General features: G+C 51.7%; 1 protein-coding gene across 3 annotated transcripts in view; it reads right to left on the bottom strand.

Annotated features, from left to right (window-relative positions):
• ACLY (ATP citrate lyase) overlaps window positions 1–16947 on the bottom strand; it is a 48641-nt gene extending 31694 nt beyond the window's left edge. For 2 of the 3 annotated variants that reach the window (XM_019435436.2, XM_019435437.2), the window contains exons 1-9: window positions 13389–13520; window positions 8342–8523; window positions 7101–7223; window positions 5096–5158; window positions 4311–4501; window positions 3752–3831; window positions 2478–2608; window positions 1584–1702; window positions 333–469 (exon numbers count right to left, since the gene is read on the bottom strand). In XM_019435436.2, coding sequence (XP_019290981.1) covers window positions 333–469; window positions 1584–1702; window positions 2478–2608; window positions 3752–3831; window positions 4311–4501; window positions 5096–5158; window positions 7101–7223; window positions 8342–8500 — 1003 coding nt within the window. In that variant the 5' untranslated portion in view covers window positions 8501–8523; window positions 13389–13520. Of the gene's footprint in view, window positions 1–332; window positions 470–1583; window positions 1703–2477; window positions 2609–3751; window positions 3832–4310; window positions 4502–5095; window positions 5159–7100; window positions 7224–8341; window positions 8524–13388; window positions 13521–16937 lie in introns of those variants that run through there. The other variant, XM_053893227.1, reaches the window with a different exon arrangement.
• Window positions 16948–22012: the final 5065 nt, after the last annotated feature.

Genomic DNA, 22012 nt, shown 5'->3' with positions numbered 1-22012 from the left:
AAAGTGAAGCTGGGAATCCCACAGCCCAAACAGTAAGTGTAGAAGTGGGCCGCTAAGAACTGAGTTTCTACAAGTCAGTAAGAGCACATTGCTACCTCCTCCCTTGCACCTGCCTACAGGACTTTATGTACATATCGCTTCCTTGCTTCCCCGCAGCCTCCATCTGACAGAGGCCACACTGCCCACTGTACAGTTGGGAGAAACAGAGGTCCAGAAGCTAAATAGCCCCAGGCCGCAAAGGAGCAGGGCCACAACCCCAGTGCCTCCTCGCCCAAAGCTATTCCCACTGTGGCACAATGGGCCATCCTGGGAAAGGAGCGTGTGTGTCTCACCATCTGGGTGCTTCTCCCGGGTCATGAGGGAGAGGATCGTCTTGGCATAGTCATAGGTCTGCTGCTCGCTGGGGGCGCCTGAGTATTCCCCGTAGTTTGCCAGCTCATTGACACCCCCTAGGTCGCAGATGGTATCACTGTCAGGAAGACACGGAAGTCAGTGCTGATTCTGACTCTAGTGGCTGAGGGTGGCAGCCTGGTGCCGATGAGGACACACAGATGCCCCGAAAGCCCCATAGTCAGCTTATGGAACCGACCTCTCGGGCCTCAGACCCTCAAGGTCCAGAGAAGTCACACTTGAAGTCGCATCAGGCTCTCCCGGGCAGCACTCTCTGCCAGCCCCCAGCCACAGTGGGGTCCTGGATTGACAACATTAAGTAAAAGGAACAAGGAGCACCTCCCAATACAAAGAAGAATCACATATTCCAGGAGTCCCTGCTTGGCTGCCCAACGGAGAAGTAAAATGGTTGCAACTAGAGGAGAGCTCAGCCAGGCGTGGAGGGGAACATGGCAGATTACTGCCTGGAAACGAACAGATGTCTACTGTGCTTTAAGTGAAAAACCAATTACTGCAAAGACTGTGGAATATGATCCCAATATTCTTATAAACTGTTAAAGTATGATACTTATACAGGCATTAAAACAGCTGGAAGGACACACAGCAACGTGTTCACTGTGGTGACCTACTAGCAGGAGAGATGGGGAGACAGCCAAGCGATGTTTACTATTGGGTTCTTTTCTGCATTTATTGTATCTCTGCAGGAAGCCCATAGCACTAACTATAAAGATTTTAAAAAATAAAAATAAACAAGGGGCTTCTGGGTGGCTCAGTCGCTTACATGTCTGACTCTTGACTTCAGCTCAGGTCAGAGTGTCACCGTTCATGGGATCGTTGGACTCTGCTGACAGCACAGAGTCTGCTTGGGATTCTAGCTCTCCCTCTCTGTGCTGACAGCTCAGAGCCTGGGGCCTGCTTTGGATTCTATGTCTCCCTCTCTCTGCCCCTCCTCCGCTCGTGCTCTGCCTCTCTCTCTCAAAAATAAACATTAAAAAAAATTTTTTTAAGTAAGAAAGTTGCAGGGGACAGTGTACATACAGGGCAGGCTTTTACCAGAGCCCTGCTTTACGCCAAGGGGAGAAGATGAAGACCCCCCCCATCCCCACTCCAAGGTAAGGCAATCTGATCTAGGCTGTGCGCACATGGACTCGGGGTAGGCCCAACTGCCATCCTTTCAGTAGCCCCTCAGTCACCTGTACACAACAGAGGCACCACCTCCGGCCACCATGGTCCAGATCCTCCCCTTGGGGTTCAGCAAGGTCAGCTTCAGGCTCGCCCCACTTTTGGCATCCAGGTCTGCAATGTAAGCTTCCTAGGGACCAGACAGCAACAGGTGGGTCCTGGGGATACCCCCTTCACCAGGTCCCAGCACCTGGGACCCTGTCCCTTTCCCTGAAGACACATGAAGCGGTCCTCCATTGTCTCAAGAGGGTCAGGGAGAGGGGTTGTGCAGGGTCCTATGTACCTGGGACAAAACACGATGATGTCCTCAAGGACCAGAACCACCCATAGCCACAGTCGCTGCCTGGGGACAAACTTCCCAACTCCTTTCTCTCTGTCCTCAAGTCCCTGACCCTCTGCCCAAGTCCCAGGTCTCACTAGGTCACCCTGCTTCTAAACAGCCCCCAATCCCAGTGTCTGCCTGCCTGGTTCATCACACGCCCCTTCTTCCGGCCCAACCTCTTGCCCTGGCCTGGGTTATGACTCACAGGCCTAATCCTGCTGTGAAGACCTCTCAGATGATGTGGTGGGAAAGAGCAATTAAAATTCTCAGCAAGTGGCCAAGAGAACTACCTTCCCCCGGCAGGATGAGCAAGATCCACTCGGAATTATCAACAAATCAAGTTAAGAGCCCAGGGAGGTTGATTGAGAGAGAAGTCTAAAAGGATTTCTGGCCGGGATTCAGAGGCTTGGCTGACTCCCACCCCCACCTCCTTTGGGGGTTTTAAGAAAATTAAATGGCTCTCGACCTTCCCTTCCTGCCAAATAAACAGCGCACAAGGGGGGCCCGATGCTCCTCTGAGATTAGTCACCCTCCCCCAGGTCCCCATCATGTTCCATCTCCTCCCCAGAGCAGCCAGCCTTACCTCTGGATAAGCTTCCCGCCCGAAGGGAGGAGGGAACTCTATATCACCCCACTTCACTTTGCAGATGTAGTCGGCTGTGGCATCTACCTTGGCCGCCAGGTCAAGGACATAGACGCCATCTTTGGTCACAACTGTGAGAAAAGCAGAGGTACTCAGATGCCAGCCCCCCGGCAAAGGCGTCTACCACCAACCTCCAAACCCCTCCACAGGCTTCCCCACCACCACCTCCCGAGGTCCCACCCAGACCTAACAACTGCCCAGCTCTGCAAGAAACCGGACGGCCATTCCACACAGCTTTTCCCCCGTTAGAAGAGAAATAAATTAATTAAGACCACTCTCCTCCCTCCCTGACTTACAGGTAATGTGACAGGGATGTCGTGTTTAGTTGCCCTGGCAATTTTTTAACATTTTTTGAAAAGCGACACTCCATGCCTTAAATATCTAACCATTCACCCATCCACAGCCCTACCACTAAAACATAAAGTGTTAAGGTACGAGCTGCTGTTGGGAGGCCCCCCACCCCGACCCCAACCCTTAGGTGTATATATCTGGGTTTCTCGAGGTTGGCCAGGAGAAGCCTTAGTTGCCTGTGGGAGTGGGAAACCACTGGGTACACTGAGCCCCCAGCCAGCAGGATTCATTTACTGCCCATTAACTGGACATCCATCTTCCCTTTACCCCTGGGTCGTTTAACTAATGAAGTCAGCAAACAGCCATCTGGTCCATTAGAGGGGTTGCATCCCCAGCTGGAATCTGGAATCTGGACTTTGCCCTGAACAGCCCTGGCCAGAGCCAGCTCACGCCACCTGCCTCCCTCACAGCCTGAGGGGCCTGGACCAAGATCTTCCCAGCTTGGGGATCAATGATTGACCAATTCCTGGGGAGTGCTCCAAGGGCCTGAAGAGGAAAGAAGAGCCTGAACGGTCAGACCAGTGAAGGGGCAGCCCAGGTCCTGGGAGAACAGCCTAACCCCTGCCAGGAATAGCCACTAAGCAGAGTCAGATCAAAATCAGGACTTCCCCATCACAGAACAAAATAAGAGCAAAGAAAGCTGGAGGTGGTTAAACAGGAATTATCGTTGTCTTCTGAGAGCTCAGAAACGAGAGACTGCACTCCACGAGCCCAGACATCCCTCTACACACCGCACACCCGACAGTGCCCTCTACGCGTGGGGGGGGTCTGGTGTGTCGAACGTCAAGGCCAGGGTTACCACAGGCACTGAGACCCTGTTATAACTGTCCTTTGCCCAGGCCCACGCCAGCAGAGCCAGTTACCAAGGGGGTTGATCTCGAGGTAGGTGAAGTACAGATCCTCATAGAAATTGAAGAGACCAGAGATAAAGCTGGCCAGAATCCTAGAGCGGGGAGGGAGAGAGAGACGGTCAATCTTCAGGGAGGGGCAACAGGCTCGGCAGCACGTCCCAAACCTCCCTCTCCCCACGGCCATCTCTTACTGACAGCTCCTCTTCCCAAAGCCTGCCCTGCCAACCTCTCGCTTCCCTCTGTAAGCCCTGCTCCCTGGACATCACTCTTCAGCCACTGAGACGGAAAGGAGCTGTCAGGCATGCAGCCGGAGGTGTTGGTACCAGACAGACAGGGCCAGTGGGGTGAGGGATGCTTACGGCATATTTCAGTCTGAGCCAGCCTCCTGTCTGCCCCCTGCTCCCCTCCTTGGGACAGGGAGGCGCTGTGCCTTCCCTCTCACCCAGACGCTGGGGCAGGGCAGCGGATGCCCACACAGGGAAGACCACCTTGCTTTCCCTGCCCTGTGTCCGGAGCTCTCGACCTTCCCCGCTCCCCCACTGCCACCTGCCTGCCCTCCCTCTCACTCAACTCTTTCTTCTCTTCAGGAGCGTGGACTAAGAGGTGTTTCTTGATGTCCTCAGCATTCAGTTTCTTGTCCACGCCAACGAGCAGTTTCTGGGCTTTGGTGTCCACGTCGCCCACGTCCACCCCACCTTCATGGTGGAACAGGACATAGTCCCCTTCTCGGGTCGCATAGATGCAGACGTAGAACTCCTCCGCCTTGCAGGGGAAGACAGTACCACGTGGGGGAGGGGCACTGAACTGGCAAGCCCAACCCCTTTGGGTGCATTTCTAAAACCCTAGTAAAGGGGCGCCTGGGTGGCTCAGTCAGTTAAGCATCTGACTCTTGGTTTCGGCTCAGGTCATGAGCCGGTTCGTGAGTTTGAGCCCTGAGGCAGGCTCTGCGTTGACGGTGGGAAGCCTGCTTGGGATTCTGTCTCCCTTTCTCTCTCAAAATAAATAAATGTAAAAAGTTACTGTTTTCCCTTCAGGGACAAGAGGAGAGCAGAGGCCATTGCCTAACTGACAGTCCAGACTCAGCCACTGTGACCCGATCTGGGGGAGGGTGCCTGCCTTCAAGTCTTTCTCATCCCAGCACCGAGAAGCCCCCTGTTACCAGCCCTGACTCCTCCCTGCTACAAACTAAGCCTTTCCCTTCATCTCTGGACTCCCTGCTCCATGGCACCCTCAGACCCTCAGAGAGTCTGGTCCTTTTCATTTTTCTCCAGCAGCTTGATTTCTCCTTTCATCATTTTAGAGTCGACAAACACAAAGTGGGGGAGAAGACCCGGCTTGGAGCCACGTCACACATACCTGACTGTGGGGAACAAAGGGTTCGATCAGAAAGTTCTTGAGGAAGCCTTTGGCCTTGCCAACCTATTGAGATTGAGAAAAATAAAGCTTAGATGGACCAGCGGGTCTTGTCCCCCAGGGCAGGAGGACTGCCCTCTGCTCCCTCTACTTGGCTGTCCCACCGGAGCCGGGGCTCAGGTACTACTGCCACGACATCTGGCAGAGAGAGATTTTCCAGAAACCAGGGCAATGGGGTCACAGACCCTAAGCTGAAGAAGTCTTCACGAGATACTCCTTCACCCACTGCCAGCCACACTGCAGTGTACTGACCTCACATGTTCTTTCTCTGCCTCCTCTGGAGGGTGACAAATGAGCTGGGCTAACAAATGTTGCCCCCGCCCCCACAGCACAGACATCAGGACTCCTCTCCCTCCTGCCATCAGTAGCACAAGTTAAAGAGCACAGACAAATCAAGGCTCTCCATCCCTGAGCTCAAGCAGAGAGACCCAGCCCAAGGACAGAAGTCTGGGCCTGGGAACAGCAGGGATGGGGGGGAGCGGGGGGAGGGAGAGCTTGACGGGGAAAACTTCACGCACACTTTCCTGGCTGAGGACAACAGGCCTGCAGAGCTAATCAGTTTGAGTGGGTCCCTGGCGGCTGCCGAGGCGAGACAGCCCTCATCCCAGAGTGTCTCAAAGCCCCCCCCCCCCCCCCCAGCCCGTGTGCGTCACTGCTGAGTCAGGGACCAGACAGTGATCCCTCAGAGGTAATGAGCCGCTTCTGCCGAGGCGGACACTGTTGCCGGCCCCAACACGGCTGACAGCCCCCTCCCAACAGCAGCTGAGGAGAAAGAACACAAGGACCTCTCTGGGGACACCACTCAGCCCCCAGTCCTGCCATCCTCTCGCCAAAGGCCTGCAAGCAAAAAGGCCAGTAGAGATCCCTCCGGCCCCAGGTCCACATACGAGTTTAAGAGGTCCTCTTTAGTTCAAGAGCCAAAAACTGGGAAACTACCACAAAGAGCTGATTGGAGAGAGCCCAGGAAGAGAGGAAGACAGCTTCGTTGTCATCCTCACCCTGCTTCCAGGACGGCCAAAGAAGAGAACAGCTCAGCCCTGGTGACAGTCACCCAAGATGGGGCAAAGCTGCGCATGGACAGCACACCCTTCCCGGCCTCAGGCCCGCCTCAGCCCGCTCCCCCTCGCCTGTTCTCCAGTCCCGTCCAGGAGTAAAAAGGAAAAGAAGTGCAATTTTATTTCTGAGCCTCTCCTAGCCTCCCTAAACCACATTTCACTTCAGCTCTCTCATCTACAGAGTTGACATTAATCACCAAGCTGGGGGAAGCCAAGAACTGAATTTCCTCTTCAGTGTTACCAGTCTCATCCTCGGCTCTTGGTCTAATAATGTCTCTGCCTAAAAGATTCTGCACCTGCCTTCTGCAACTTTTTCTTGCCGGCCCTCTTAGGCATACACGTCACGACAAGCTGCTGTGCCCTTTCTGGAAACGGAAAAGAAAGGACTTCCCAGAATGAGCCTCAGAGTCTCATCTCCGTGATGGGTCTGTTAAAGAAACAAACCATTTCCGGGGCGCCTGGGTGGCTCAGTCAGTTAAGTGTCCGACCTCAGCTCAGGTCACGATCTCGCGGTTGGAGCCCCACGTCGGGCTCCACACCAACAGTGTGGACCCTGCTTGGGATTCTCCTCTGCCCCTCCCCCACCTGCGCGCCCGCTCTCCCTCTCTAAATAAACAAACAAACCAATAACAGACCGTTTCTACCTGGCCATGAACTGGACTGGGGTTACTTTTGCAGCCCATCTTGCCATTCGCTGATGGCAGAGCTGGGAGCGAGCACCAAGACTGGCCCTGCTACCAGGCAGCTCTGCGGGACCCAAGGCTGCAGTGTGGCCTTCCCCAGGCCACAGTGTGGCCGAGTAGGCAGTGAGCCTACAGGGCTGCTCATCTGGAGATGACCACATCCACTTCTGTTCCCACAGCACCTCCACCCCAACCTATAGCCGTACTCACGGTGGCCTCCTGTCCCAGCCGTGGTTTCAGCCAGGACTTAATGCCTTCCAGAGTGAGGTTGACCCCAACGAGGCCCAGCTTTCCACGCCGTTTGATCAGCTGGTCTGGCTTGACCACCAAGTTCTGGAACAAGAGGGAAAGGAAAGAAACGGGAGAGTAAGAGATTACAGTCTGGGGACCCGAAGCACAGGACAGCCTGCATGGCTTCCTATCCACCCATCCGTTCTTCAGTGTCAACTCCTAGAAGCTTTTCTCACCTATCCAAGCCTATACCTTTCTTTTGACATCCAGGAATCTGGAGCCATCCGTGCCCCGAATGGGGCCTGGCACAGTGTAGATACTTACCACATACCTGCCGCATGAGTGATTCCCTACCCTCCCTATGCGACATCTTAGCTCCACTAAACCATGAAGCCCTCAGAATATGGACCAGCACCTGTGTTCCAAAAGGAAGAACAGGGGGACAGAGCCTTGTGGTGACCAAGGACCTTAGAGTTCTGGTCAATCCCATCCCTGGGCCTGACCCCGTCTACAGGCCCAGCAAGCAGACCCTAAGCACTGCTCACATGCTGCCAGCCAGGAAATGCGCCACCTCCCGAGGCAGCTCCTTTCGTGGGTGGGCTACCTTGTGCTGGGAGGGAACGTGCACCCCAGAACCCGCTCTCCTGGCCCTGCCCAAGAAGTCTCTGCCTCCCAACAATGGTCCCACAGGGACCCGGACAGAGGAGCCTCTACTCTGGGCTGGCTGCCACACAAAGTCCGCAGCACGCTTCCTCATGGCCCGAACACATTCCTAACATGCTGTACTTGGGGTGAGTGGAGCCCACACCCACTTTTACTGAGCACCTACAAGTGCCAGGTGGCACACCAAATGCTTTCCAGACATTATTGCTAATCTTTATAGCTTACAGGGTGAGTGTTCCGCCCATCTGACAGATGGGGAATCTGCCACTCAAAAGAGGTAAAACAGCTTGCTCCAGGCCACACGGTTAATCGACAGAGAGCTTTGGTCTGGACTCCAGTCAGTCAAGCTCCAAGCCCTTGCGCTGTGTTCCCTGCTGGGGCGTCTCAACACGTGGGGCCCGGAGCCGAACACAAAATCCCGCTCAGCCCACTGCACACTGCCCACTGATGTGGGCAGTCTGCCATCGTGTGCCCCGGTGGGACATCTCCACCAAACCGACCGTCTCTATTCCTCTGACCCTGGGCCCGGAAGAAGGGCCTGGGGAGGGTGGGCTCACCTGGCTGAGCAGCCAAGGGTGGTCCTGCAGCAGGCGGGCCCAGTCTGTGTCAGGGGTGACCCGGGCATACTTGAACCGGTTCTGGATGGCTGAGGTGGTGCAGATGAACTTGTAAAGGAGTTCTTTGCCCGTCTGCTCCGAAATCGCCTTGGCCGACATGGCCGCAGAGGGACCTGCTCTACCTGTTGGGAGGAACAGGAGCTGGTGGGCAGGGGAAGAGACCCGTGTCCAGCTGCCCCCAGACAGTAAGACCAGATCTCAGCACTTCTCAGGAGGCGGAAGGAGGACTGGCCCAGCAGGAGGGAAGGAAGCGAGATCTCAATGAGCACTTCTTCTTTTTTTTTTTTTTTAATATGAAATTTATTGTCAAATTGGTCTCCAAACAATATCCAGTGCTCATCCCAACAGGTGCCCTTCTCAATGCCCATCACCCACTTTCCCCTCCCCACCACCCCCCATCAACCTTCGGTTTGTTCTCAGTATTTAAGAATCGCTTATGGCTTGCCTCCTTCCCTCTCTGTAACTTTTCCCTCTTCCCCTCCCCCCTGGTCTTTTGTTGAGTTTCTCAGGATCCACATATGAGTGAAAGCATATGGTATCTGTCTTTCCCTGCCTGACTTATTTCACTTAGCATAACACTCTCCAGTTCCATCCACGTTGCTACAAAAGGCCAGAGTTCATTCTTTCTCATTGCCAAGTAGTATTCCATTGTGTATATAAACCACATCTTCTTTATCCACTCATCAGTTGATGGACATTTAGACTCTTTCCATAATTTGGCTATTGTTGAAAGTGCTGCTATAAACATTGGGGTACAAGTGTCCCTGTGCATCAGCACTCCTGTATCCCTTGGGTACATTCCTAGCAGTGCTATTGCTGGGTCATAGGGTAGGCCTATTTTTAATTTTTTGAGGAACCTCCACACTGTTTTCCAGAGCGGCTGCACCAGTTTGCATTCCCACTCAATGAGCACTTTTGACATCAGGGAAGGAGGATCAGGAAGTGAAGAGAGAGAGAAGGTGGAGATAAACAAAGGTGGCATGTTCCCCAGGTCTCTTGGCCTCAACCTTGTCTCTACTTCCTCTCGACAAACCAGCTCACATTCATCTTGGAGCCAAAGGCAGCTGGCTGGGGAGACAGGAATACCAGTGGTATGACCCAAACCCATGTGCTGGTCCCACCCGAGGTCCCACACAGACACTGAAACACACCCTTTGGTTCTGTGACCTACGGGGCGCACAGCCAGAATTATGCAATCCTGCCCTTACTCCCCTCCCCCTACAGGTTTCGTCTCCCCCACATCCAGACTCACCCATTTCACGCACTTACACTCACCATCAGGCTGTAGGCCAGGCAGGTGAGTTTACTTAACCCCAGGCAGGATCAAACCCTCAAGGAGCAGAGAGTCACCTCAGAGTCCATTTCTCCCAGGACACTAGACTCCCACCCCCGAGTTCAGAGCAGGCACTGGGCAGGGAAACTGTGACCTTCAGTACATCCCACCCGCCCCACTGAGTCACTCAGTTTGCTAATTTAGAGCAAAACAGAGGCCTCTCTGGGGACCACCCTGTACTGGTCACTTCTAGCTGAGCCGAAGCTGAGGGAGGAGGCAGCAGTCATCCCAGGTCACATGGATATAGAAGTCATCTCATACGAACCCTGTGAGGTACACGGAGATTCATAATCCTATTTCTTAGATGAGGAATAGCAGCTCAGAGGAGCTACCATACCTTGCCCAAAAAGCCAAACAAATGAGCAGGGGACCCAGGACTTGAACCCAAATACTCTTATTCCTGCTCCCCAGAAAACCCCACACTCGTCAGCCCGAGAGAAAAGACCATTTCTCCCAGGACCAGGCCATGTCCCCCTCTTCACCTCACAGAAGGGTCTGTGATGACAATTTCTTCATTTTCCGTCCCCACCGCGTTGTCCTGACACACCCATTCTCCCATGGTAGCAAGTTGGGGAGAGGATCAGGGGAAGGGGGAGGGAAAGGAAACCAAGTCATTCAGACTAAGAACTTGGCCTCATCAGGAAAAGTCACTCCAATCTCTTCCACAGAGATCCAGAACTGAAGTTGCTGAATTTGCTGAGAAGAAAAGTCAAGTTCAAATAAAAGAAGGCAGACCCGGGGGACTAGCTGGTTTATACACACAGGAAGGTGGGTCTCCATCTCCAGCTCAGGGAAGGCCAAAGTTTCAGAGGCTACTCTCCACCTCCCTCCCAACCGGCTTGGCTGGCCCCCTCGGCCTCCCAGCTAGTCTCCAACTCAGCACAATGGGTGCTTTCAGTCTGGTGTCTGGCCCAAAGTGGGGTAGCTGGGAAGGGGCTCAAAAGAGATGTTCCCTTTTCTGGCCTTCCCCTGGGATGACTTCCGGCTCCTCCTCAGCAAGAGTTTCCAAAGGTGATGCTTCAGCCAGCCCCTGGGTCCTGCAGCCCTCCACCCACCCCCCACCCACTCCAGCTCTATTTCCCAACCTTCTTGACTTCAGACCAGAAAAACTGGTCCTGAAATCAGATGGGTACACCTGCCCCCACCCCCTTCCCAAACAGAGCGCAACCTAGGGCAGATGAAGCAGGGAAAGGAGGCGGCAGCTGCTGGCCATGCTCCGTGGTTCAGAAACATCAAGCACCTGTGATCACAAACTCCAGGAGTTTGCTAAGCCTCCCCAAGCAGAGAACAGTCTGACACTACCAGAACAACAACCCCCTCAAAACTGGCACCTCCCAAAGCAGACAAAGGAAAGGGGTAAGAAAAGGCCTGTTCTGCAGCTGGAAAATCACAACTTTCTTGAGTCCCAGGCAAGACAAGAGTTCATTTCCACAGGATGGTTGGAGGGGGGCAGGGGGTGTACACAACGAGGGGATGATATAGGATAGAACAGATTTGCCAGCTTACCAAAATAAGATATGCCACCAGAGCACTTTGGCGTAGATGGCTGGGCAGGCCCTTTCAAGGCCAAGACAGGATTTATATGATGGAATAAAATGGGGAAAGAATCTGGTCTCTGCATGTTCACCAAATGCAGGAAAGAAGGCTCACAAACCCAGGGAGGGGTCTCGGTGGAGAAAATTCGCAAAATTAATCATTCAGAAGGGTCTTGGAAGTCTCTCTAGGGCAGTGGCTCTTAACCTACTTGAGGTCTCAGATTCCTGAGCGCATGAAGAAAAGCCCCGAAAAATGTGCGCCTCATTTCAAGATGCTTATGATTATGACCACAGACCACCAGTTAAGAGCATCTACTGTAGTGACAGCGCGGCTGAAAGTGTATACCAATCTGGATCTGGGGATCCACTCCCCCAGAGTCCTAGGCTGCCTCCTCAGGAACTGAATATGCTCTCGAACTGGTGATAGGTGATTTTAGGACAAAGCTAAGACCCCAGGGGTCCGCTCTGGGGCCCTAGGAACTGTCACCTAATAACAAGTAAAATGTAAACCATTTGGGGGATATCATGCCGAGAAACCTGAACACACACACACACACACACACACATCACACATATCCTCTCTCTCCCCTCAAGGGAAGGACTTTATGAGCTGAATGGGGTCTTTTCTGCAGACAGGGTGAGTGACCCAGGATTGAGTTCATCCACAGCAGCCACTGAGAACTGAAGCAGCCCACAGGGAAGGCTGAATGAAAGCAGACTGTTTCCCAGGAATGTATCCCTGGGACATAGCCAGTGCAGAGGAACCACTGGAGATGCTACTTAGGGTCTCCCCCCGGGAAAGACAAAGAGCACTCCTTTATAGGTCAGTATCCATAGGACTGGTTTTTGTGTTTTTTTGTTTTTGTTTTTTTTTTTTTTTTGGAGGGGAGGGTTGTTTTTAAGAGGACAAGCAATTCCTGGAATAAAGGGAAGAGGCAGAATTCTGTGAGGGTCCCCCTAGTGCAGCAAGCATGTCAGAATGGGATGGAGACACCAGCTGCCTGGTTTCCAAGGGCTCTTCCTGTCATCTGGCCCAAGCTTCTGAAGTTCTCTAAGAGATAAAAATTACCACCCCCGCCCTGGGTAGCTGGGGTCTACCAGGTTTTCCTCAAGCAGTATTTCAGAAATCCAAGATCTGAGCGGGCTGAAAGACCTCAGAGCAAAGTTAGTGGGTGGAAGGCGTGGGCTGGTTGGCCAAACTGGTGCCATGCACTGCTCCTCCCCTCTCCAAAATCCTCCTGCCAGGCCGACCCTGGGGACCACCCAATGGCAGAACTCCTCGCTACTGCACAGTATCTGCCAAGGTTGGAGAGGGCAGCAGGCGCTGGGTCTGGCCCTCTGCCAGGCCCTACAGGAGGGCGGCGGCAGCATCCTCAGCCCTCTCCGGGACCTTGCCTTGGCCAGGCTCGGCACAGGCGTCAGCGCCAGGGGTGGGAGGGAGACGGGCACCCCGGCCATCTGTCGCTTAGAGGCTGGGCCCGACGGCACCTCCTGAGCGAGGAGGGTCCTTCCCGCGCCGGTGCTCCACGGCCCGGTCCTTGCGGGCGAGGCCAGGCGTCGGGCACCCTGGGACAGCCCGGCGCCGCGTGGCCCGCCAAGGCTACGCGCCGGGCTCGCTCCCTCCACTTTCGGCGCGGGACTCAGTCGCTTCTTCACAAAAAAAAGAGAGGAAGCGCCCGAGCCCGGATAGGAGTGGGGCGAGTGGCCACCGGTGACCCCGATGGGGACAAGAGGGAGGCCCGCTAAAGCCCGAAGAGGCTCGAGGACTGGCCCCGGTGGGGGTGAGAGGGGCCTGGTTGGTGCAAATGCAATTTAGCGGAGGGAAAAGAAGCCAGGGCGGCGGCACACCCTATGCAAACTCCCTGAAACTGGAATGTGGGAGAGTGGGGGTGGGGTGGTCGACACGCTGCCACCAGTCGGGGTTCCGAGCGAAGGCTAACCTAAAGCGAAGTCCCCCCCCACCCCCAAAAAAAAAAAAACAAACTTCCAAGCAGAAGCAGGGAGGACGCGTGAGCACCAAGACGGCGCCGGGGAAAGCGGTTCCGGGTTGGGGGAGGGAGGCGGGAAGCTCCTCGGGCAGGTGGAGTACCCCGCGCGAAAGCAGCTGCCCGCCACTCACCTTTCTGCGAAAGCCCGTGCGCAGCGCTCCCTCCGCAGGCCCCGCCTCGCCGCCCAGTGCCCGGAGCGCTCCAGCCTCCAGCAGTCGCCGGGTAGCCGGCTTTTGTCCGGGCCCCTGCGGGCTTCTCCCCGCCCCCATCGGCACACGGCGCAAGCGGCCCCGCGATTGGTCACACGCGTTCCCTAGCCTGAGCGCCAAGGCTCCTCCGAATTTGCTGCCCGGGATAGCTCTGCCCCCGGAGGCGGGACTCAGGGGCTGCTGGGACTTGAAGTCCAGCTGGCGTGTCCGTCCGGAGGGCTGGTGGGCACCGCCTCTCCGGATCCGGTAGGGCCGGGGCGGGGCCGGGGGCGGGGCCGGAGGCGGGGCCTCGGGTGGGGAGATGGGCCGGGCTATGCCGGGAGGAGAACGGACGGGGCGGGGGGCCGTGGCCTGATCACTTAGGGGCTGGGCCGACCGCCACTCCGAAGGAAGCGGTGGTGGGGGGTGAGGGGGAGGGTTGGCAGAACAGGCTGTTGCACAGTTTTAGAGACCTGGAGTCTCCTTCTCTTCCCCTGGGAGAAACTAACCTCCGCATCCCGGCCTCCTAAAATTGGTGACACTGAACACAGTTGCTTAAACCCGCTTTTTACGTAGCGATGGCAGACTGCTTTTGCATTTGAACGTGGGCTCTCTCTATTGAGCCGGTGGGGCTAGACTGAGAGATCAGGTAAACCTGCCAATGTGGGATAGGGCAGGGGATGAGGTGAGCGGGTGGGGCTAGGTGGGTGCCAGTCACATCGCTTTGCGTCCCACTCACCTCACCTCCAGGCGGAGCTGAGAATTCAACGGAGAGGTTCTAGCACAAGGCTGGGGTCATCTCTGCAGGTCTCCTTTCCCTTACCCACCATCGGAAGCTTCCACACTGGAATGAATGAACTGTTGCCTCCTCCTTCTCCATTACCTGTGAGACAGGCTATTTTCCAAACCAAAAACTGGGACACCCGGTCTGACAGGTGCTGGTGAATTAGGTGGAGCAGAATATTTGAAATCAAGCAGTCCTGAAAACCAGGACATATATTTACTGCTCTGACATTCTGGAGATTTCACCCCAGTCCTGAAGGTCTCGGGAGCCGCTCCAGGACCCTAACAGCTGCCTAACTAGCTCCAGGAAGGAGTATCAATGGAGCACTGATCAACTCAGGTGAAGGGGTCAGCCCAGTATGCAGAGAATCACCATGCCTGAGCCACTGCCAAGCACTCTGGGTCCCACTGACACACTGCAACAGTGTTGCGACATTCTTGTGGACAAAAACTTTTGGAAGCCCTCTTTCCTCCAATTCAGCTGTAGCCAGGAGTGGGTCAGCTAAAGTCACTCACTGCCCATGCCTGAACTAAGTGATCCCTGATGATGTCACTTTCTGGTTGCTTCCTTCTCAATGGTCCTTTTCAAAGAACAACTCCTCACATCCTCTCTCCTGTTGGTCCTGGAGACTGACCAACAATCAATCTATGGATTGAGCTCCAACCCTATCAAGAATCTCCCCAAAGATCACAAATCTCAGGGAAGTGTCACCTCTCAGTAGGTAAAGAAAACATCTCTTATGAGGGGCCCCTGGGTGGCTTAGTCGGTTAAGCATCCAACTTCTGCTCAGGTCATGATCCCGTGGTTCAGGGGTTCAAGCCCCACAATGGGCTCTGTGCTGACAGCTCAGAGCCTGGAGCCTGCTTCAGATTCTGTGTCTCCCTCTCTCTCTCTCTCTGCCCTTCTCCCGCTCACACTCTGTCTCTGTCTCTCTCTCAAAAATAAATAAACATTTAAAACATTTTTTAAAAAAGGAAAGAAAGAAAGAAAACATCTCCTAGCCTTGGGGGACAGAAATTCCAGGTCTTCAGGGGCTAGCAGGAAGATTGTAGTCAGGTGCCCTGATTATCCCTCTGGCTAGAAAGATACAACTCATCCAGAAACAGTCACCCAGGTAGAACATAAACTGTAAGAAATGTTCATCAATTTGGCAATATCGATAAAAATTTTAAATGCACATTCTTTTGCCCCAGCAATTTCATTACGAACAATTTATCCTTCACGTATACCTGCATATGTGCACGAAGATGAGGCTCTTTGCTTTGTTCACTGCTGTGTCTCTAGCACATTGAATAGGGCCTGGTACATAATAAACAATCAATAAATATTTGCTGAGTGATTAAGTCCCCCATATAGTTATTGCTGGGCCCAAATGTGACTAGCCCCAGGTGGGGGCAACAAGAAAGGAACTGTCCAGGGAGTGAGGGGAGGAGAGGTGCTGGCCCAAGGGTCCGTGAGCCAGCCAAGCACCGGGATTTTTCAGTTCTCTGAGTGGTTCAGTGCTAGGTCCTTCCCCACAGCCTTCAACCTCCCCAGGAAATACTCTCTCATTACTCCACCATGTTCCCACAGAGGCTCTTCTGCTCTGAATTGGTCAATTCACAAACGGTGAGATCATGACCTGAGGCGAAATCAAGAGTCAGACACTTAACCGACTAAGCCACCCAGGTGCCTCTGTTTTTGCCATTTGAATCACCTCTCTCCTCTTCTAGATCGAGCTGGAAGACAAGTCCATGCCCCCCGAGATAGGATATGGACACCATCTCCGTGCCTGGATTTCAGGCACACCACAACAGTTTCAGTGGCCTTAGACTATCCAGTGGCTCCCTCCTGGATTTTAATCCACTTTAGCTAATATTCATTGAGCACCTACTATGTCAAAGTCATGGGTGCTAATGCATACTCCTCACAACAACCGCTTGAGCTAAGCGTCATCATTTTGCAGATGGGCAACTGGCCCTCTGCTGCCAGGTCCCTTGCCCTGTCCACTACCACCTGCTGCAGGTGAGAAGGAAGAAAAGGAAATCATATCCAGTGAGTCTCCCCAACTTGGCTAGAAGCTCCTCAAGACCCAGGACCATGCCTTGTTCCTTTTGGCATCCCCAGGGCCTAGCATGGTGCTAGGCACACGTTAGGCACTCACTGTATACATGACTGAATAAATGCTGGAAAGAACATGTGAAGGAAGGAAGGAAATTGTAGAAGTCAGGGGAAGAGGGAGAAGATGCAGCCAAGATGGGGTCTACCTGAGTGTGCACTTCTAAACCCACCTGTCCCCTTGCGACAACCAGAGACAAGGGCTTACAGCAGAGGCCCATCATGACCCACCCTGTGAGGAACCAGGGAAGTTCTCACTCCTGCAGCATTCACTGTTTGCCCAGCACTGAGCAGTCTCTAATTGGAGCCAAGGGCCAAGAGCCCGTGTATCCTGGGGTAAGCTCCCCAAGGAGGTATGGCCAGAGCCAGAGCCAGCTTCTGTGCTCAGGAAACATTCTCCAGCCAGCCCAACCAGCTCCTGTCCAGCGTCTTTCCAGAGTCACCCCCCCAACTCTGCCCTCACCCTGTCTTAAAAACTGTCACTGCCTCGTGCTCACCAGGTGTGTTCCTCTTTAATTGCCTCCTCTTTCAGGAGGCACTCCTCCACTTTATCACTTCTTATCCTAAAACAGAACCTACACAGCCCCTCCCCCCCCCCCACATTACTTAACCTTGACTTTCACTTGACGTCTTTAACCTTCTCTCTAAATGAACCCATTATTTTTGTTTCTTGTCTCTCTTTGCCACGCTCTGTGTTTGGAAATTCTCTCAAGGGCAGGCAGAAGCAGGAGTCATGGTATGGGGACGCCTGGGTGCCTCAGTCAGTTAAGTGTCTGACTTCAACTCCGGTTGTGATCTCACAGATCAGATTGTGAGTTCCAGCCCTGCATCAGGCTCCCTGCTGTCAGCACAGAGCCTGCTTCAGGTCCTAGGATCCTCTGTCCCTCTTTCTCTGGCCCTCCCTGCCTGAAAAAAGAAAGAAAGAAAGAAAGAAAGAAAGAAAGAAAGAAAGAAAGAAAGAAAGAAAGAAAGAAAGAAAGAAAGAAACAGGAGTCATGGTATATGAATGAGAATTGTCAGCCTCCATGAAGCTGTCTCTACCTTGACACCAGTCTTAAGAGTTTAGGACTGTGCTTCACCCTAGTTGGCTTTGAAGGCCTCATCCCGAGCACAGGTTGTGTCTGTCTCTCTCCCTAATAACTTAGGTCCTGCCTTGAGGTTGTGAAGCCATGAGTGCTGCTTATTTAGGCCTCCTTGATCACAGAAACACAGAACATCAGAACCAAAAGAGACCTCAGAAATACCCTAGTCCAATCCTCTTATTTTACAAAGGAGGTGCAGGGGAAATTGAGGCCCAAAGAGATAACCATACTGCAGATAGGAGGGCAGATGGATTCAACTACCTTGGAAACCATTGGCATTATCCCATAAAACTAGAGTCACATACATGAAGGCCATACAGCTCCACTCCTAGGTATGTACCCAGGAGAATCTCATACATGTTAGGAGATACATGGGAGATTGTCCAAATTTCCTTCAACAGTTGAATGGTTGGATGGGGTGTGATATGCTCATACAAGGAAAAACTTGACAGCTGGGGGAAATGAATGAATTGCAGCCATATGCGACGACACGAATGAATCTCAAAAACATAATGTTGAGCAAAAGAGTGGAACATAAAAGGTGTGTATATAGGATGTTTCAATTTACATAGAGTTAAAAAGAGACAAACCTTGGGGCGCCTGGGTGGCTCAGTGGGTTAAGCATCTGACTTCTGCTCAGGTCACGATCCTGTGGTTTGTGAGTTCGAGCCCCGCATTGGGCTCTGTGCTGACAGCTCAGAGCCTGGAGCCTGCTTCCGATTCTGTGTCTCCCTCTCTCTCTGCCCCTCCCTGTTCACGCTCTGTCTCTCAATAATAAATAAACGTTTAAAAAAACCGATACATCACATATAAAGTCAAATCACTTTCCTTACATTTAAAGAAAAAAAAGAGACAAACCTAAATTATATTATTTAGAATGGATACACAAAGGTGGAAAAACTACCAAGAAAAGCAAGGAAATGATTATCACCAAAAACTGCGTTCTAGTTCTTTTATTCAATAAATATTTACTGAATGCCTGCAGTGTACCGGGTACTATTCTAGACACTGGGGCACCAATGAATGAAATAAGCAAAGATGCTAAGCCTTGTGTAGCTCACATTTCATCAGGGAAAACAGCAATGAACAGGGCAAGTAGGTTGCAGCTTTAAATAGGATGGTAGGGGGAAGCCTCATTACAAAGAAATTTGAACAAATACGTGGAGGGGAAGGGGTCAGTTAAGTGGCTAGGAGGGAGCATTCCAGATCAATTCCAAGGCATTTGAAGCTGAGAGAACACCCAGAGCCCTGTGAAGGAGCATGTCTGCTATTTTCCTGTTCAAGGAACTGTAAAGAGACCACGTGGCACAGGGAGTGATGGACAGAGTAGCTTTTATTCAGAATGAAAGGGGGGACCATTGTAGGATTTGGACAGAGAGTGACAGGATCTGACTTGTATTTTACAAGGAATATCTGTATATAAGGGTCCCTGGGTGGCTCAGTCAGTTAAGCATCCAACTTCTGCTCAGGTCATGATCTCACAGTTCATGGGTGCAAGCCCCGCATTGGGCTCTGCACTAGGCAGCTCAGAGCCTGGCATCTGCTTTGGATTCTATGTCTCCCTCTCTCTCTCTCTCTGCCCCTCCCCTGTTTGTACTCTCTGTCTCTCAAAAATAAAATAAATATTAAAAAATAAAAGGAATACATATATTTTTTAATAGGACAACTTTATTTTTTTACATCCCCCCCCCCCCCACCTTTTTTTAAGTAAGGCTTATGCCTAACGTGGAGCTTGGACTCATGACCCCAACATCAAGAGTCACTTACTCTACCCACTGAGCCAGCCAGGTGCCTCTTAAAAGAATATCCTAACTGCTATGCTGAGAAGGAAGGGGGCAAGGGTTAAAAAAAAAAAAAAAAGAGAGATCTAGTTTAAAGGATATTGCAATAGGGGCATCTAGGTGGCTCAGTTGGTTGGGCAACCAGCTTCGGCTCAGGTCATGATCTTATGGTCCGTTGAGTTCGAGCCCCAGGTCGGGCTCTGTGCTGGCAGCTCAGAGCCTGGAGCCTGCTTTGGATTCTGTGTCTCCCTCTCTTTCTGACCCTCCCCCACTCATGCTCTGTCTCTGTGTCTCTCAAAAACGAATAAATGTTAAAAAAAAAAAAAAAGATATTGCAGTAATCCTGGAGGGAGCCCATGTGGGCTCAGACTAGGGTAGTAACCAGGACGGTGGTGGTTACCTAGGGAGGAGCTAGTGCAGGGATGAGATTGTGATTGAGGAGAGGCCTCACAGCGTGCCCCCTGTTGGCAGTGTTTCTTGACTTACTTGTGTGATGATTACATGGGTGTTCATTCTATAATTATCTAATAAACTGTGTATTTTATGCGTGTTTTTGTACTTGTGCTATTTTTCACCATAGAAGGAGCTGTAAAGGGAGAAAATGGAGATATAAACAGGTAACATAAGGAGCCCAGCTAATAAATGGCTGAGATATGTTGGGAACTAATGCCAGTGCTTTGAACCCTAACCAATCCAACCTAAGGCATGGGCCCCAGCCCAGATCACCTATTTCCTGGTGCTGTGGCTTCTGGAAAACTCTGTCACCTCTCTCACCCTCACTGTTCCATCTGTGAAACCAGGAAAATAGTGCCTGGCTCCCTTCTTCATCTGGGTGCTGTCAAGACCACAAAACACTTTGTCACCTGCCCAAAGCACACATTGTTATTGCTATTTAACTGTGCTTTTTTTTTTTAATGACTTTATTGATACGTAATTGATATACAATAAATTGTCCATATTTAAAGCGTACAACTTGATGAGTTTTAACCCAGGTATACACCGTGAGAACATCGCCACAATCAAGATAGCGCACATATCCTTCACCACCTCCCAAAGGCTACTTGTGCTCCTGCGTCTTCTATCCCTTCCTGCCCTCTGTTCATATTCCTAGGAAGCACCCTTTTCTTTTGGGCTTAACCGACGAAGCCACCCAGGTGCCCCCGTATTTTCCGGAATTTTATATGAATGGAATCATAGAGTCTTTTTCATCTGCATTTTTTCACTCAGCATTATTAGCTTGACATTTATCCATATTATGTATGTACCACAGTTCTTTCCTTTTTATTGCTGAGTAGTATCCCATTATGTGGTCTAACTATGGTTTGTTGATCCATTTACCCGCCAATGGTTTGTTTTTAGTTTGAGGCTATAAAAATAAAGCGGCTATACATGTTTGTGTACAGCTTTGAATTCCCTTAGATAAATTTCCAAGAATTGAGGAATGGCTGAGTCATAGGGTAAGCATATGTTTAACATTTTAAGAAGCTGCCAGACTGTTTCACAGTGATCATACCGTTTTACATTCCTACCAGCGGCGTTTGAGAGTCTAGTTGCTCAACATCCTTGCCAACATCTGATAAAGTCAGTCTTTTATTTTAGTCAGGCTGTGTAGTGGTGCCTGATTGTGGGGTGTTTTGTGGTTGTTGTTGTTTGCTTGCTTTTGGAGATGAAGATTAGTTTTATTGTTAGAAGTTGGTTGGTAAGCTCTGGCAGAAAGAAATTCTTACCTACAAGCCATGCCAATATCATAACACCCATTTGTGAGGCCACCAGCTATGATGGCCACTGCCTGGAGCCCAGATGAAAACTGTCTATGACAGTGGACAAAGGCAGTCTCTGGGGTGTCACTCAGAAACTGAGTGACTTTGGCCATGATTGCTCTGGTCCTGAGCTGAAGCACATTTCCCACGCAGATAGCCCCCAGGGAAACTGTGGTCTTGACGGCCAAGAGAAGTTTGTCAGGGGTGATATCCTTGAAGTTGCTGTGGCTTCCTCAGCCAGTGGCCGTTAGCCACCTGTGCAATGCCACCATCATGTCCTCAGGTCCTCCGTGAACACCTGTGGAGCACCGCTCCAGCATGGCAGGGCCTGGGGCTCCAGCTCCCCACCCGAATTGAATCAGCTGGCGGGTCAGGTGGCCCAGCACCACCTCTGATTGTGGGCGTTTTTTTAATATATTTTTTTAATATTTTAAGTTTGTTTTATTTATTTTGAGAGAGTGTGTGTGTGTGCCAGTAGAGGACGGGTAAATAGAGAGGGAGAGAATTCCAAGCCAGATGTGGGGCTCAATTCCATGGACCATGAGATCATGACCTGGGCTGAAATCAAGAGTCTGATGCTTAACCTACTGAGCCACCCAGGTACCCCGGAAACATATTATTTTTTATCTTGATATTAAAGACATTCTTGATTATACTTATTTTGAGATAATTGTAGATTCATAGGCAGTTGTAAGAAATAATAAAAAGATTCCAGGTACCCCTCTACCCATTTTCCCCCAATGGTAACACCTTGAAAAACTTGAGCACAGTCAATAACACAACATAAAATAGACGCTGATAGGATTCAGTGATCTTACTCAGATTTCCTCAGTTTTCCATGTATCCATTTGTGTGTACATGTGTGTGGTTAAGACCATCTTTTTACTATTTAAATTTTAACAATGATTTATTTAGCTCCTACTATGTGCCAGACAGTTGACTTTTGGAAATACAAGGTTATGACAAGGCCCCTGCCTTAATGGAGGTCACAATCTCATTGGCTTTGGAAGTTGATGTTTTGTTTTTTTTTTATACACTTTTTTAAAAAGTTTATTTATTTATT

The sequence above is a fragment of the Panthera pardus genome, unplaced genomic scaffold (genome assembly GCF_024362965.1).
Source record: "Panthera pardus isolate Hobbes unplaced genomic scaffold, ASM2436296v1 HiC_scaffold_3, whole genome shotgun sequence".
Classification (NCBI taxonomy): Eukaryota; Metazoa; Chordata; class Mammalia; order Carnivora; family Felidae; genus Panthera; species Panthera pardus.
Note: the sequence above shows the minus strand (reverse complement) of the source record. Positions and strands in the feature narration are given on the sequence as shown.